Source organism: Natrix helvetica, assembly GCF_964273705.1.
Source record: "Natrix helvetica genome assembly, chromosome: 6".
Classification (NCBI taxonomy): domain Eukaryota; kingdom Metazoa; phylum Chordata; class Lepidosauria; order Squamata; family Natricidae; genus Natrix; species Natrix helvetica.
Genome location: NC_138553.1, coordinates 1,023,214 through 1,038,436, shown reverse-complemented (window position 1 = coordinate 1,038,436; position 15,223 = coordinate 1,023,214). Strand labels below are relative to the sequence as shown.

The following is a 15,223-nucleotide window of genomic DNA, read 5'->3' as shown; positions in this document are numbered from 1 at the left end:
CTTCTTTAAAACCTCCAGTGATGGGACATCCACATCTTCTGGTAGCAAGTTGTTCCACTAATTAAGGGAGTTTCTCCTTAATTCCAGGTTGCTTCTCTCCTTGATGAGTTTCCGTCTGTTGCTTCTTGTCCTGCCTTCTGGTGCTTTGGAAAACAGGTTGTCCCCCTCCTCTTTCTGGCAGCCCCTTAGATATTGGAAGGCTGCTATCATGTCCCCCTAGTCCTTCTTCCTTCAGACATGCCCAATTCATTTGGCTTTTTTGTCTTTGTTTTGCTTTCAAATAAACTCTGCTTCAGGTGTTGTGTCTTCATTTACCCAGTTGCAGAATGGGTCGGAATTTTGTTCTACTAATTGGCGACCACAAAGGGACCCTGGGGTTAACTTGACTGATGGCTCTTGCCTGGGTTTCTTCACCCAAACTGGCATTGGACCATTTGTCCAGAGGGCCTGGACTCTGCCCGCCTCAGTACAGGTAGTAAAGAGGCTCCTGAATTTGGACAAAACAACTATCCCCATATCAAAACAACTTCTTTTGTATGCGGCCAGAATCTGAAAATAACATTTCACACAGCACAGTACTTAAGCAAAATGGTCCCTTCCAACTCTGATATTCTATGCTTCTATGTAAGACTATGTAAGAAGAATAAAAGCATTTATTGTGCTTTTTCCTGCCTTTTTGGCCAAATTCTGATGATAAAAGCCCCATCCTGCACCTCCATCTCTTGTTCTAAGTCTCTCAGCCTTCTCCCAATTTGCATACATTCACCTACACTCCATTTTCCACTCCTGATTACAGCAGGACTGTCAAACTCGCGGCCCGCAGGCCGGATGCGTCATACACTGGCCACGCCCACACCTGGTTTAGCAATGGGAGAGAAGTCACAATATGTCATGTGATGATGCTGTGAGTTTGACATCCCTGCTCTACAGATTCCTATTAAAGTAAACGAAAGGGGAAAAGGTGTAATTGACAACAAACTATGAATGTTCCTCAGGAACATGTTTACCTCGCTTAAATTTGCAAGTGGAATGTGGATATTGAACTCCTTGCCACTGAAAGGGGAGTGACCAGTGGCGGGATTCCATTTCTTTTACTACCGGTTCTGTGGGCGTGGCTTTGGGGGCATGGCAGGGGAAGGAAACTGGCTGAATTCCACCTCTGGAAGTGACCAGTTATTAAGGAGTGGGAGAGGGAGCCCCACTGACACGTCCTGTCTAATAAACATCGCAAGAAGTTTTGATTATTTGCTTTGAGTTCTGCATTTGATTCCATAATATCTCTTACATTTTAGTTTTGCATCTGTTCTTTGGTTAAATTATAATAAGAGCATATGATATCTTATAATTGTATCCATATTGAAGAGAGTTGAAGTCCTTTTTTTATATTCCTGTTTTTGTGTCACTTTCTAAATGTTCTGTGTTCTCTACTTTCCCCCTTTTGTTGTAATTCTGTATTTTTTCTATCTTTGAAATTTAATAACATTCTACATATAAAAAAGAAAACCCACAGATGTTTATCATGACTAGTGTAAGGGTCGCATGGAATCAGAGGATCCCATGGTGGCGCAGTGGTGAGAGTGCAGTATTGCAGACTGATTCTGCCCTCTGCCAGCAGTTTGATTCTGACTCACTCAAGGTTGATTCATCTTTCCAAGGTTGGGAAAATGAGGACCCAGATTGGTTGGGGGCGACTTGCTGACTCTGTAAGCCACTTACAGAGGGCTGGAAAGCACCGTGGAGTGATATATAAGCCTAAGAGCTATTGCTATTGCTACCTGCAATCCAATGAACACCCTTCTCCAAGGACACGTGGTTTTTGAATAAGGTAACACATCATGCACAGATTTTGATAGTCACATTGGTATTGCCCCAGAAGCAACCTCTATCAGACACAGAATTCAAATAAGGAACAGATAAATGATTCCGTTGATCAAAAGAACAAGTGACAATGTATGGAAGGGAGGGGAGCCAAGAAGGCTAGCCAGGATAGAAATATGTAAAAGATCTAATGCATGGTTGAGGAGTGATGGATCTCTTGTTATCTTCTGCTTTTAACTTTTATTGTATCGTTTCCTATTGAGGGAGGGAGGGAGGGAGGGAGGGAGGGAGGGAAGGAAGGAAGGAAGGAAGGAAGGAAGGAAAGAAAGAAAGAAAGAAGGCAGGAGCGACAGAGAAGGAAGGAAGGAGAAAGGGAGGGAGGGAGGGAGGAAGGAGGGTGGCAGGGTGAGAGAAATGGAGGGAGCGAGGGGAAGGACGAAGGAAGGACTTAAATATCTTGCATTATATAAAACAACATTGGATTCATGTCTAGAACACCAGCTACAAACTACAGTAAGAACTGAATTCTGATTTCTCTTCCTGATTAGCTGCCTTTCAAGGTAGAACAAAGCTAGTCATTTTTCCTCTCTTCCTGGTACAACTAAATGAACCCTGTGCCAGCTAACAAGTCCCAGATGTGAGTGTTGCCCCAGAGGGTCCCTTCTCCCTGCCCTCCCAACTAACCAAGGCACATTCTCCCCCCTGAGCACCACCTCTCACGGATAATGCACCAAGTATGAGAATTGCATCTGTTGTGAGAATGAGCTTCTGAACATCTCCCTTCTTGCTGCCTGGACAGACACATTCGGATGAGGCACCCCCATTATCATTGCACCGTCTGTGAGAGAACTTTGGGACAGCATGATTCCGCTTCAACCCCACAGCTGGTCTTCAACAGGTGAGAGAAGCAGCCAAGGTGAGTCAGTCTTTATCCTTCCTGGAGCTTTGATTGGAAAAAGCTTTGACCAAAGTCTCAAAGTTTCAGACGTCTCAGAGGTGCTTTTTCAAAAGTCCAACTGGACTATGTGTTTTCCTTGAGGAACTCAATCAATCAGAATAGAGCTGGAAGGGATCTTGGCAAGACAAGAAACAATGGATGGAAACTCATCCAGGAGAGAAGCAACCTGGAATTAAGGAGAAACGTCCTGACAGTGAGGACAATTAACTAGTGGAACAGCTTGCCACCAGAAGTTGTGGTTGCTCCAACATTTGAGGCTTTTAAGAAATGATTGGACAACCACTTGTATAGGATCTCCTGACTGAGGAGGAGGTTGGATTAGAAGACCTCCCAGTCCCTTCCAGCTCTATTCTGATTGATTGATTGATTGACCTGATTTCAAATGTATATAGACCTGCATTCAGAGGTAGGATAGTGTCCTTCCAAGACCTTTAGGGCAGTCAAGAGCAAAGAGAGAAGGCTTGTTCTGTGTTGAAGTCAAGAGCAAGTCAAACATTCCCTTGGAGACTTATGGAATGTCCAAGCATAACGTAGTTTGTTTGTGCTCTGTGGTTTTTTGAGAAAGTTGAGCATCCTTCCAGAACTGAGGAAGACAATGTCAACCCTGACATCTTCAGGTGGGAACTATGAAATGGAAGAAATGTGATGGCAGTCTGGGAGAACTTAGTCTCCTTGTTTGTGGTGTCCTTGGTTTCAACGATCAATTCTATAGCAATGGTAGGAATTATATGGCAAAGGCACATTTAAGGTGGAGTATAGTCACAGCCTTCTCAGTAGCATTTCCCATCAATGGTTTGGTGTTAGAGAAACATAGAAAACAGATGGCAGAAAACGTTCTAGATGTCTGTCAACTCTGCCCTTTGAGGGTTGTTCTTTGTTTTCTTTTTAATTTATGGATTCTGTTCATTTTATTCTTTTAAGTTTGTGTTGCCTGAGGGACCTGTGTTTATCCCAAGCATGTTTAAACTCAGTTACATAGGACTGACCCAACACCTCTGCTGGAAGTTGGTTCCAAGCTTCCACTACTCTTTCTGTGAAGTCCAACTTTCTAGCCTGACTTTCAAACTTCCCTCCTGTCCGTTTGTGGTTATGTACTTTGTGTCCATCATTTTTGCTTAATATTGAAAATAAATTGGCTTCCAGACCTTTATTCACACCCTGAATATATTTATTGTTATTAAACAAAATGCCCATTTTTCCTTCTGTCCTCCAGGCTCTCTTTCTCAGCTCCTCCAATCTCAGAGGAACTGTGATTGAGCAAGGGATTGGATTAGAAGACCTCCAAGGTCCCTTCCAACTCTGCTGTTCTGTTGTTTCAGAGACGGTCATCTGACAAAGAAGAGAGTAGAGGGTCTTTGGAAGGCTGAAGAAGTATCTCCTTCTGCAGGCTGATGACTTCTGAAGAAGGTGACCCAAAACCTGCTGTTTCAGGTGAGAGCGTCACAGGGTGGCCACTAAGGATGCCGATGGTTGGAGAAGGCAGAGTTGATGCATTGCTGCTTCCTCAGCAGAATTCATGGCACTAATTTTGGGGTCTCCTAATCCATTTGCTCACTCACCTATTAGGGAGGGTCATCCGGTGGGACCCAGGAGGAGAGCTTTTTCTGCCCCAGCTCCCACCCTTTATGATGTTGGAAGAAATATCCATCTGGTTCAGTTCCAAGCAGGGAGAAAGACACTGGAAACATGGAGGCTGATTGGAAAGATGGTTTATTGATGGACAGGACCACGTGGGTTTGAGGTCCTGGGCAGCTGACCCATGGAGATGAGAGTAAGGGTTATTTATACCCTCGCTTGGGCCTTGCCCTTGAGCTTCCTGTTCCTGTGGCAAGGACGTGTATTCTATAGGCTGCTGTTAGACTCCCAGGGGGCTATGCAAGGGTCATGGCTAACTTTTTAGGTTGTCTGAATTAAGTTTGATTGAAGGCTGGACTCTCTGAGATGATCTAATGAGGCGGCTTGTGTCCTGAAAGGGTGTTGGGCCATTCCTATTGTGTCTTCGTGGCTTTCCGGGTTTGGATCTTGAGTGAGGGCTGATCCTACCATTCTACCTAATTCTACCTTTGTTCAAAGTATCCTGTCTTGAATGGATAGCCAAATCTGCATTTCTAAAAGCTGGCCTCGGTTTAGTATTTGCTTGGGAGCAGGCAACTCTGGATCTGAGTTTCTGTCTCCCTTAATATTTCTGTTTCTCTTTTAGGGAAAATATAATATTCTGCCTTTTCAAATATTTCTCAAACCATCTCATGCTTCTAGGAGGAGGGGGTGCTAACTTTCCACAATAACAACCCCCCCCCAAGTGGTTGGATTGCTCCAGCTCCGATGGATCTACAAATATGCTTACGCCAATATCCTTGGGAATCTGGTTCTGCTTCAGACTCTACTAGATGCCTCTATTCATGACTTTCACTGCCCATTTTTCTGTTTCCTAGGTGTAATTTTTGGTTTTCAAAAGAGGTTATCTTGTTTGACTGATTTTTGGAGTTTGTTTATTGGTTATATTATATGGTGGTTTCTCACGATAGGAGCTGCCCAGAATCACAAATGTGAAATAGGCAGCTCTTCAAATTGAAGAAATAAAACGAAGTATTCAATAGTTGTCTTGGTCCTGGGAAATGGTTTGGATGCCAGGCTTGGAAAGGATTTTTCTCAGAATTTCTCAGCATGTCAAAAGCCTCAGGAATGCAGGGGGAGAATTAAGTTGCTCTCCCCCAGTTCTGCATCTCCAGTCTAATTCAACACACCCAGCAGAGGTGAATTCTAATTCAAAACAGTACAAGAAGAACATAGAATGATACAGTTGGCAGAGACCTGGGAAGGGTTCTAATCCAACCCCCTACTCAAGTAGGAGACCCTTCTACCATTCCGGACAAATAGCTGTTCAGTCTCTTCTTAAAAGCCTCCAGTGATGGAAGCCATTCCACTGGTTGATTCTTCTCACCATCAGGAAATTCCTCCTTAGTTCCAGGTTACTTCTTTCCTTGATTAGTTTCCATCAGTTGCTCCTTGTCCTGCCTTCAGGGGCTTAGGAGAATAGGTTGACCCCCTCTTTTCTGTGGCAGCCCCTGAGATATCAGAAGACTGCTATCTGGTCTCCTCTAGTCCTTCTTTGCATTAAACTAGACACGCCCAATTCCTGTAACCATTCTTCATATGTTTTAGACTCTAGTCCCCTGATCATTCTTGTTGTGGTGGAAAAGGGAAGGAAGTCCTTAAAACATCAGCCCATATATATATTTGACCCTTAATACAGGTTATCTTTAAATATAAGAGATTCTTAATATTTCATTCTCCGCAGAGACCCAAAGAATGACGTTGTCATTGTCCCTCTTACGTGTATTTTCCAGAATTCATTACTCTTTTTCTCCTTTTGCCAGCTGTTTCTTTTCTTCCTCATGGAAGCCCAGAACAAAACCCATGGAACAGGATTCCTCCTCCTTGGCTTCTCCAGCCTCCTGAGCCATGAAATCCACCTGTTCTTGGTGGTTTTTGCTGACTATTTGGCCACCCTGATGAGCAACTTCATGATCATAATCTTAATTCTCCTGGATTCCCGTCTCCACACCCCCATGTACTTCTTCCTCAGCCAGCTCTCCTGCTTGGATATCTGCCTTTCTTCTGTGGTGGTACCAAAGATCCTGGTGAACTTCCTACGCCAGCAATACACCATCTCCTACAACCAGTGCCTGGCACAAGCCTTCTTCCTGATTGGCTTTGCGGGATGTGAGCCGGCACTGCTGGCCGTCATGGCCTATGACCGCTATGCCGCCATCTGCCAACCTTTGCACTATGCCCACCTGATGAGGGGCAAGGTCTGCATCCAGATGTCCGTGGCCGTTTGGCTCTGGGGCTTTCTGGACTCAGCTATCTATGCTGCTCTAGCCTCCAAGCTGGATTTCTGTGGACACCTGCTGATTCCTCACATGTTTTGTGATGTCCCCCCATTACTGAAAATTGCCTGCAGTGACACTTCGGTCCACAGGTTGGTCAGTTACATCAACAGCACCTTGGTGGGCCTTGTCCCTGTTCTCCTCATCATCCTGTCCTATTTCTACATTTTGTCCTCCATCCTGCAGATCCGCTCCAAGATCGGCAGGCGCAAAGCCTTCTCCACCTGCGCTTCACACCTTGCTGTAGTGACACTCTTTGTGGGAAATGCTTTTGTGAACTACAACCAGCCCAGTGCTGGCTACTCTCTAGAGGTGGACACTTTCATCTCCACCATGTTTTGCATCGTCACCCCCATGCTGAACCCTTTGATCTATACTCTCCGCAACAAGGAAGTGAAGGGGGCCATGAAGAAGCTTCTCAACATCTAAAAAATGGGGCAGGCTTCATTTTGTGGTGCCCTGTTTTGTGTTTGTATGCATGAGAAAAACGAGACAGCTTCAGAAGAACCGGTCAATGGACTTACTCAAAATACCATAAAACATTTCCTATGGGACAATAGAAGATATTATATTAATTCAGCATTCTGTGTTCTTTCCTAATTAGGTGACTACAAGAAGCATAACCAGGAGATGACTTCTGGTTCCTGAAGGCGATGGACATGTTGTCCGCCGCTCGTCTCCCCGGCTGGCTCTGTAAGGAGCACAGGGGGCCCTGGAGGGGTCCTCTGCTGAAGGGTGGCTTGCTGAAGCCCCCCAGAATTGGCAGCAGCTGGCGGGGGTGCTTTTCAGCTTCGCCTAGGAGCCGGGGAGGGGGGGCAAGGGACAGCGTTGTGCTGTCCGCCCTTTTGCCGAATGGATCCGGAGGAGAGAGCGTACCTGGAGAAGTGCGCCTGGATCCTGGTGGTAGGGGACCCATCCTGAACTCTCTGATCGTTTAAAAGAAAAGCAGCTGACTTTTGTAAATTCTGTGTTCAACCTATTTGAATGGAGATTAGAGGGGGGTGTTTCTCTCTTCTACCCCCCCCCCTCGGATTAAGCGGGGTTTGAATGATCTCTCTTAGAAGAGAGAGAACAAAGGCTGACCTGTCACTTCAGCTAGCCAACGGAGAAAGATCTTTATCACAACTGCAAGTAATGACTGTGGAGCTGTTTTTCCTTTAAAAGCTTTTATAAGAGATATCTGTTTTCTTTCTCCTTGTGGAAAGAGGAGCCAAGATGGCGCCTGCTCTTCTTTGTTTGTTTACTTATAAATGAAGTCTGCCCTTTGAAACTACCTTCAGCCTTATTACTCTCTCTGAGAGAAACTGAGACCCCTCCCTGAATGTGGCTCTTCTGAACTTTGACTATTTGATACCCTTCATTAGGTTTGCCTCGGTGCCTTGGAACTGTGAACTGTCACTTTTGGCTTTGTTTTGCATTTTGGGATCAGCACAGCTGCGCAATCCTCGGACGCCATCTTCCTGGGAAAAGACTTACATCTCTGAATTTTAAACAAATGGGGCCTAAGAAGCCACCGACGGGCAAGTCACTCTCGGCCCCCTCATCTGTCTCTTCCAGTCCTAGTATGCAACAAACAAAAATCACCTCACTGTTACAGCAAGAGGGGTCTGAAGAGGGACCAAAAGAACTATCTGTCTCTCAAATGTTTCAAGAACTTATGAGGGGTCAAAATGATTTGAAAAAAAGAAATGAAAGAGCTTAAAGAAGAACTCAGAGATGTTGAACATCATATTGCAGAAAATAAACAAACGATTGTGGTGTTGGAGGAGGGAGCGGCTGAGTTGGGGGAAGAAATTAAAACAATCCGGAAGGGAAATGTAGACTTGGAAAACTTTTTGGCAAAAGTAGAATTTGAAAGAATGTCCTTTTTTCTTAGATTCCAGAACCTACCAGAGACAGAAAATGAAGACCTTAAGGATATCATGAGTACAATTTTAGCAGATTATATTAAGAGAGATAAAAATCAACTGTGGTGGGATATGGATCTACTCTTTAGGATAAATTCAGCATATGCTAGAAGTCATAATGTTCCAAGGAAGGTACATGTTAAATTTCTCAGGAGGACCACAAGGGATGAGGTGCTTGGGACCCAAAGGGAGAGACCATTGAAATATAACGATGAAATCACCATTCTTAAGCAGATTCCAAAAAAGATAAGAGAGAAGGAGGAAGTATTCCTCCTTATCAAAGAAATTATACAAGAAAGGAATTTGGTTTAGATGGTTATTGCCAGAAGGAATGTTGATCTTCTGGGAGGGAAACAGGATTAGAATTAATACAGTGCAGGAGGTGGAAGCCTTCATTAAAAAGAATTCTCTCCTCCTAGAGGACGAACATAGCGAAGGTAGTGGAAGGGACAGTATGGTGCAAGATAAGAAGGGGGGCTGAGGCCTCCTCTGGGGACAGGGAGGAAGGAGCAATATCGAAAAGGCTCAGATCACAAAAATAAAAGCATTTGAAATAAATAGCAATTGTTGATATTCTAGAAAGTGACAAAGGAAAATGAATGAACACATGGTTGACAATATAGAATAAGACCTTGTTTTCTGCTTATCTTTTATATTTTGTTTTTAAGATTGTAAAAATTGTGAGTGTTGGATGGGTTTCTATCACTAGTGTGGGAGCTGCCAAAATGTTTTGTATATCCCTATACCTTTCCCATATACATGTAAAAACCAATACATTTTTTTGGAAAGGAAAAAAAAGAAGCATAACCAGATGCCTTTGAGTAGTTTTCTATTTTCATTACTGAGCCACGATGGCGCAGTGGTTAGAATGCAGTACTGCAGGCTACTTCTGCTGACTGCCAGCTACCTGCAATTTGGTAGTTCGAATCTCACCAGGCTCAAGGTTGACCTTCTGTCCTTCTGAAGTGGGTAAAATGAGGATCCAGATTGTTGGGGGCAAGAGGCTGACTCTGCAAACCCCTTAGAGAGGGCTGGGAAGCACTGTAAAGTGGTATATAAGTCTAAGGCAGGGGTGGATTCCTGCTGGTTCTAACTGGTTCAGTAGAAGAGGTTCCACAAATCTACCGTGACGGTTAGAACCCATTCCAGCTGTGAAAGGAAGGAAGGAAGGAAGGAAGGAAGGAAGGAAGGAAGGAAGGAAGGGAGGGAGGAAGGGAGGGAGGAAAGAAGGAAGGAAGGAAGGAAGGAAGGAAGGAAGGAAGGAAGGAAGGAAGGAAGGAAGGAAGGAAGGAAGGAAGGAAGGGGTTTCTTCAGAGGACCCGAGGCAAGAGCAGCGGTTTTTTTTTAATATATATTTTTTTTTATTTTTCAACATAGACAGACAAGACATGTAACATACAAGTATCTTCCATTACATGCAGTGTGTCAATTGGTCACAGAGTTTTTGTGCATCCTTTCCATAGTCATCACTTACATTTTATATAGAATTACATATTTTCAGTCAAATGTATTTATATACATCACTATTATAATACTACGCTTGTTTGACTATCACTATTATTTCTTCATCTTAAGCAAAATATGCTGAGTACGGGTTCATTTATATTATAATAATTCATTACATCATCTTCAATATATCCAATAATAAAGTATTTTATATCGTATTCTAAATCATTCTATTATTCTAATATTGGTGACATTCTTCAATAATATTCATTTCCATGTTTTTTAATCTAACCACTGATAAAATAGATCCCATATCCCATAAAATTGTTTATCTTCCTCTTCTCTAATTTCAAATGTCAACTTACTGTACTCATTTCAACACATTTCATTATTTTATGAAGGACTTCCTCCTGCATTGGTGTTTTCTCATTCTTCCAGTTTTAAGCAAATACAATTCTAGCTGCTGTTAACACATTTACAATCAAGTATTTCAGTTCTGTATTGTATGTTTCCGGTATGATTCCTAACAAAAAAAAATCTCTGGTTTGAAGTCAATATGTTTTTGTATCATTTTTTGCAACCAAGTATGGATTTTAGTCCAATATCTTTTAGCTTCTATGCAAGTCCACCACATATGGTAATATGAACCCGGTATTTGATGACATTTCCAACACTTTTCCGATTTATTCTTGAACATTCTTGCTATTTTCGTCGGGGATAGATGCCACCTGTAAAACATCTTATACAAATTTTCTTTATACGCTGTTAACATTGTCATTTTATAATTTGAGACCACAATTTCTGCCAGTTCTCTAAATCAATCCCATGTCCAAAATTTTTCCTCCAAGCAATCATAGATTCTTTAATTTCTTTAACCGTGGTTTTGGGGTTGAGTACCACCTATACGCTGATGACACTCAGCTGTACATTTCAACCCCAAACCACCCCAACGAGGCTGTCGAAGTGATGTCCCGGTGTTTGGAAGCCGTCGGGGTCTGGATGGGGGACAACAGACTCAAACTCAACCCCTCCAAGACCGAGTGGCTGTGGGTACCGGCACCTCGGTTCAGCCAGCTGACACCATCGCTGGCCATAGGGGGTGAACAACTGTCCCCTGTGGAGCGGGCGCGCAATTTGGGCGTCCTCCTTGATGCCCGGCTGTCAATGGAGGACCATGTGGCAGCCGTGGCAAGGGGGGCGTTCCACCAGGTTCGCCTGGTGCGCCAATTGCGCCCCCTACTGGACCGGAGTGCCCTGCGCACGGTCACTCATGCGCTGGTGACGTCTCGCCTGGACTACTGCAATGCCCTCTACATGGGGCTTCCCTTGGGACGCATCCGGAGACTGCAGCTAGTTCAGAACGCAGCCGCACGGATTATTATGGGGAGTACACGTTACTCCCACATAACACCTCTCCTGCGCGAGCTGCACTGGCTACCTGTGGCCTTTCGGGTGCGTTTCAAGGTATTGATTACCATCTTTAAAGCGCTCCATGGCATAGGACCTAGTTATCTGCAGGATCGCATCCTACCACACACGTCCCTGCGACCTATCCGCTCACACAGGGAGGGGCTCCTCCTGGTGCCGTCCGCTAGGCAATGCCAGCGGGCGACACCTAGGAGTAGGTCCTTCTCGGTGATGGGCCCAACCCTCTGGAATGACCTCCCCCCCGACATTCGAACTACCACCGACCTCCGTTCCTTCCGTCAAAAGTTAAAGACTCACCTATTTCAATCAGCTGGCCTGGCACTTTCTTAGTTTTACCTCCCGGGGATCTATTTTAATTGGGTTTGGGTTTTAATTGGGATGTTTTTTAGGGTTTTAGAATATATTTATTTCTTGTACAGCCTATCTCCTCCATCCAAATGTATTTAATTGTTTTATGATTGTATTTTTATCTGCATTGACTGTACACCGCCCCGAGTCCCTTTTTGGGAGAGGGGGCGGTCTAGAAATCCAAGAAATAAAATAAAATAATAAATAACTTATTCTTCTTCTAATTTAACTTCTAATAAATATCTGTATAGTTTTTTAATCACCTTTTCATCAGTACCTGTCAAAATTTTAACTAACTCAATCATTTTATCATGGAAGCCTTCAATTTTAAGATCTTTATCATATCTAGAATGTATTTGCACATATGAAAACCAATTCATCTTTGTACCGTACTGTTCCAGTTCTTGCGTAGATTTAAGTTCACCTTTTGCATTCAATATTTCACCATATCTAACTGTTTGTTCCTTTTTGTATGTTATTGGATATGAAAGTGCCTCAATAGTTGATAACCAGACTGGAATTTTAAAATAATGTTGTCTTTTAATCTTTTCCCAGTTTAATAACAAAGCCTCACGTATGTAATGTCTACTAAAATACCCCTCCATTTTAGTTCCCTTGTACCATAGGAAAGCATGCCATCCCAACAACTAATCACATCCTTCTACAGTCAATAATCTAGATTTTCTTAACGTTATCCACTCCTTAACCCACATCAAGCTTGTTGCCTGGTAGTATAACTCCCAGTTCGGTAGACCAAACCCTCCTCTTGTTCTAGCATCTTGTAATAATTTTAATTTTATTCTTGCTTCCTTTTCCTGCCAAATATATTTCAACACCATTTTGTTTAGGTCATCAAAGTAGGCTTTACCTAGTCTAACTGGAATTGTCTGGAACAAATATAGAATCCTGGGTAATATATTCATCTTAATTGTGGATATTCTCCCTATTATTGATAAATGTAGATTTTGCCATTTTGCCAAGTCTATCGCAATCTGCTGCTTAAGTTTACGGTAATTGTTCTCTTTAAGTGTGCTGTATCTTGCTGTCAAGTATATCCCCAAATACTTGACCTTATTCGTGATTTGAATCCTCAGAGTTTCCGCCAATTCTTCCTTCTGTCTTAATAACACATTCTTTGTCAAAATCTTCACTTTGTCTTTATTTATTTTCAGGCCTGCTACTTTTCCATATTCCTCTATTTTTTCAATCAGTTTAAGTGCAGTTTCTAGTGGGTCCTCTAAGATGAAGACCAAATCATCCGCAAATGCTTGCAATTTGTATTCTTCTTTTTTAATTTTCATTCCTTTTATGTCTTTTCCTTCTCTAATATTTCTATTTAAAACTTCTAATGTTAAGATGAATAACAGAGCGGATAGTGGACAGCCTTGTCTTGTCCCTTTCCTTATTTCAATAGAATCTGTTAATTCTCCATTTATCATTATCCTTGCTGTTTGTTTGTGGCATATGGTTTTTATGGCTTGGGTAAATCTCTTACCAAAGCCTATCTGTTCCAATTGTAACAACATAAATTGCCAGTTCACATTATCAAAGGCTTTCTGAGCATCTAAAAACATCAGAGCCATTTGCTTTTCAGGATGAGCCTCATAGTATTTCAAAGTGTCCAGAGCTATCCTCATATTATCTTTAATTTGTCCCTTTGGTAAAAACCCATTCTGGTCAGGATGAATAAAGTTGTTTAAGTATTTTTAAGTCATTCTGCCAATATTGAGGCAAATAGCTTATAGTCTCAGTTTAATAGAGAAATAGTTCTATAGTTCTTAATTTGAAGTGGGTCAGCCTCCTCCTTTGAAACAAGTGTAATATATGCTTCTAAACATGATTTGGGTATTCTCCTTTTTAATATCACCTCATTCATAACTTATAACAATGGGAGACACAGCAATTCTTGCAATGTTTTGTATAATTCCACTGGTATACCATCCGGGCCTGGAGTTTTTCCATTATTTTGTTTTTTTTAAGTGCTTCAGTTCGCTCCATCATCATTATATTGCCTTCTAGCTGTCAGCGTTCCAAATATCATGCAGAATTAAATCAGAGTCCAAGGCAGAGCTATTCTTAAAGTTCCAATTTAATAAGTCAGACATGTTGGCATATCTGTGGATACTTTTCCATCCATACTCCTGGAAGAAAGCCCAATTTGGTGATGCTTGATTCACAAGCTGCAGCCCAATTTCCGATGGCTGGCAAGTGAAAGATGCTGGCCAAATCCCTTCTTGCTGGCTGGTTGAATTTCCCATTTTGATAGGGAATCTGTCTTCAACTCAGTTGCAGGGTAATTTATTGCTGTTTGGAAGGAGTAATTATCTCCATTCCAGTCCTCCAGTCCATTGCAGCTTTTACTAGTGAAGGGGGGGGGGGGGAGGTTGACTCACGTTTGGCTGAAGAAGTTGGTCTGGGATTCCAAACATCTTGTCGCTTCCAGCTGTGTGCAGAATCTTTCCCCCACTGCATTCCTCCAGATGCTGTAAATCTTCAAACAGAAACTCCTTCACCTCCAAGGCTTCGCAAAGAAGCTTCAAACAGAAATTCCTTTGCACTCTGTAATTTTGCAGAAAAGTGTCTTGTCCAGCTCATTTTCTTTGCTGATATTTTACGCTGACCGGGTCCGTCAGCGTTGGGAAATCAGCACTCCTCACCGTCCCGCCCCCTCCGTGCTGGGGTGCTGGTGATTTATTTTAAAGGGAGATTTGGCAGAATTAAATCAGAGTCTAAGGCAGAGCTATCCTTAAAGTTCCAATTTAATAAGTCAGACATCTTAGCACATCTGTGGAATCCCAATTCTGACGAGCTTCCTGGGATTCCACCCAGTTGAAAGTTCGTGATCTTATCCCCACACCCATAAATCCATCACATGGTCCAATCCTCTTCTTCCACGCTGGCATCTCCACCCAGCTGGTTCCGGTCAGGTGTCGATGTGCGGAGACAAAAGATGACCTTGGGCTTCTAGAAAGGAATGACAACAACACATTCCACAATTCTACTCCTTTCTATTCCCCCCTCCCAAGTACTACACTAAGGAAACACATAGGAAATTATAAGAAAGTGTGGCAGGCCAAAGATCCTAAAAAGGAATATAATTGCAGGCCTGACACTAGCATCATTTCAGTTTCTTTAGGTATTTGGGGTAAATTGACTTTCTGTAAGTATTGTTTAACTCCTCCCTCTTCTATAATCTCTTGTTCATACAGTTTGCAATAGTAATTTTTTTCTTCTCTTCATTTCAATAATACATTTGCCCTTGATCATCTATTAGTTGTAGTATCTTTCTTGATTCTCTCTCTTTTTTCAATTTATATGCTAACCATCTGCCTCATTTGTTTGCATTTTCAAAGTAGTTCTGTTTAGCACCTCTAATTTTTGTGCTAATTCCTCCTTTTCCATTAATCCCATTTTGTGTTTAATCGTGT

At 42.6% G+C, this 15,223-nt stretch overlaps 1 protein-coding gene across 1 annotated transcript; it reads left to right on the top strand.

The window, feature by feature from the left end:
• Positions 1-6,171: 6,171 nt before the first annotated feature.
• On the top strand, positions 6,172-7,095 carry LOC309394732 (olfactory receptor 2G6-like; the record flags this gene model as incomplete). Its single annotated transcript, XM_081958290.1, has 1 exon — positions 6,172-7,095. One exon carries the CDS (start codon positions 6,172-6,174, stop codon positions 7,093-7,095), a length of 924 nt encoding a protein of 307 aa, XP_081814416.1.
• Between the last annotated feature and the right edge of the window lie 8,128 nt (positions 7,096-15,223).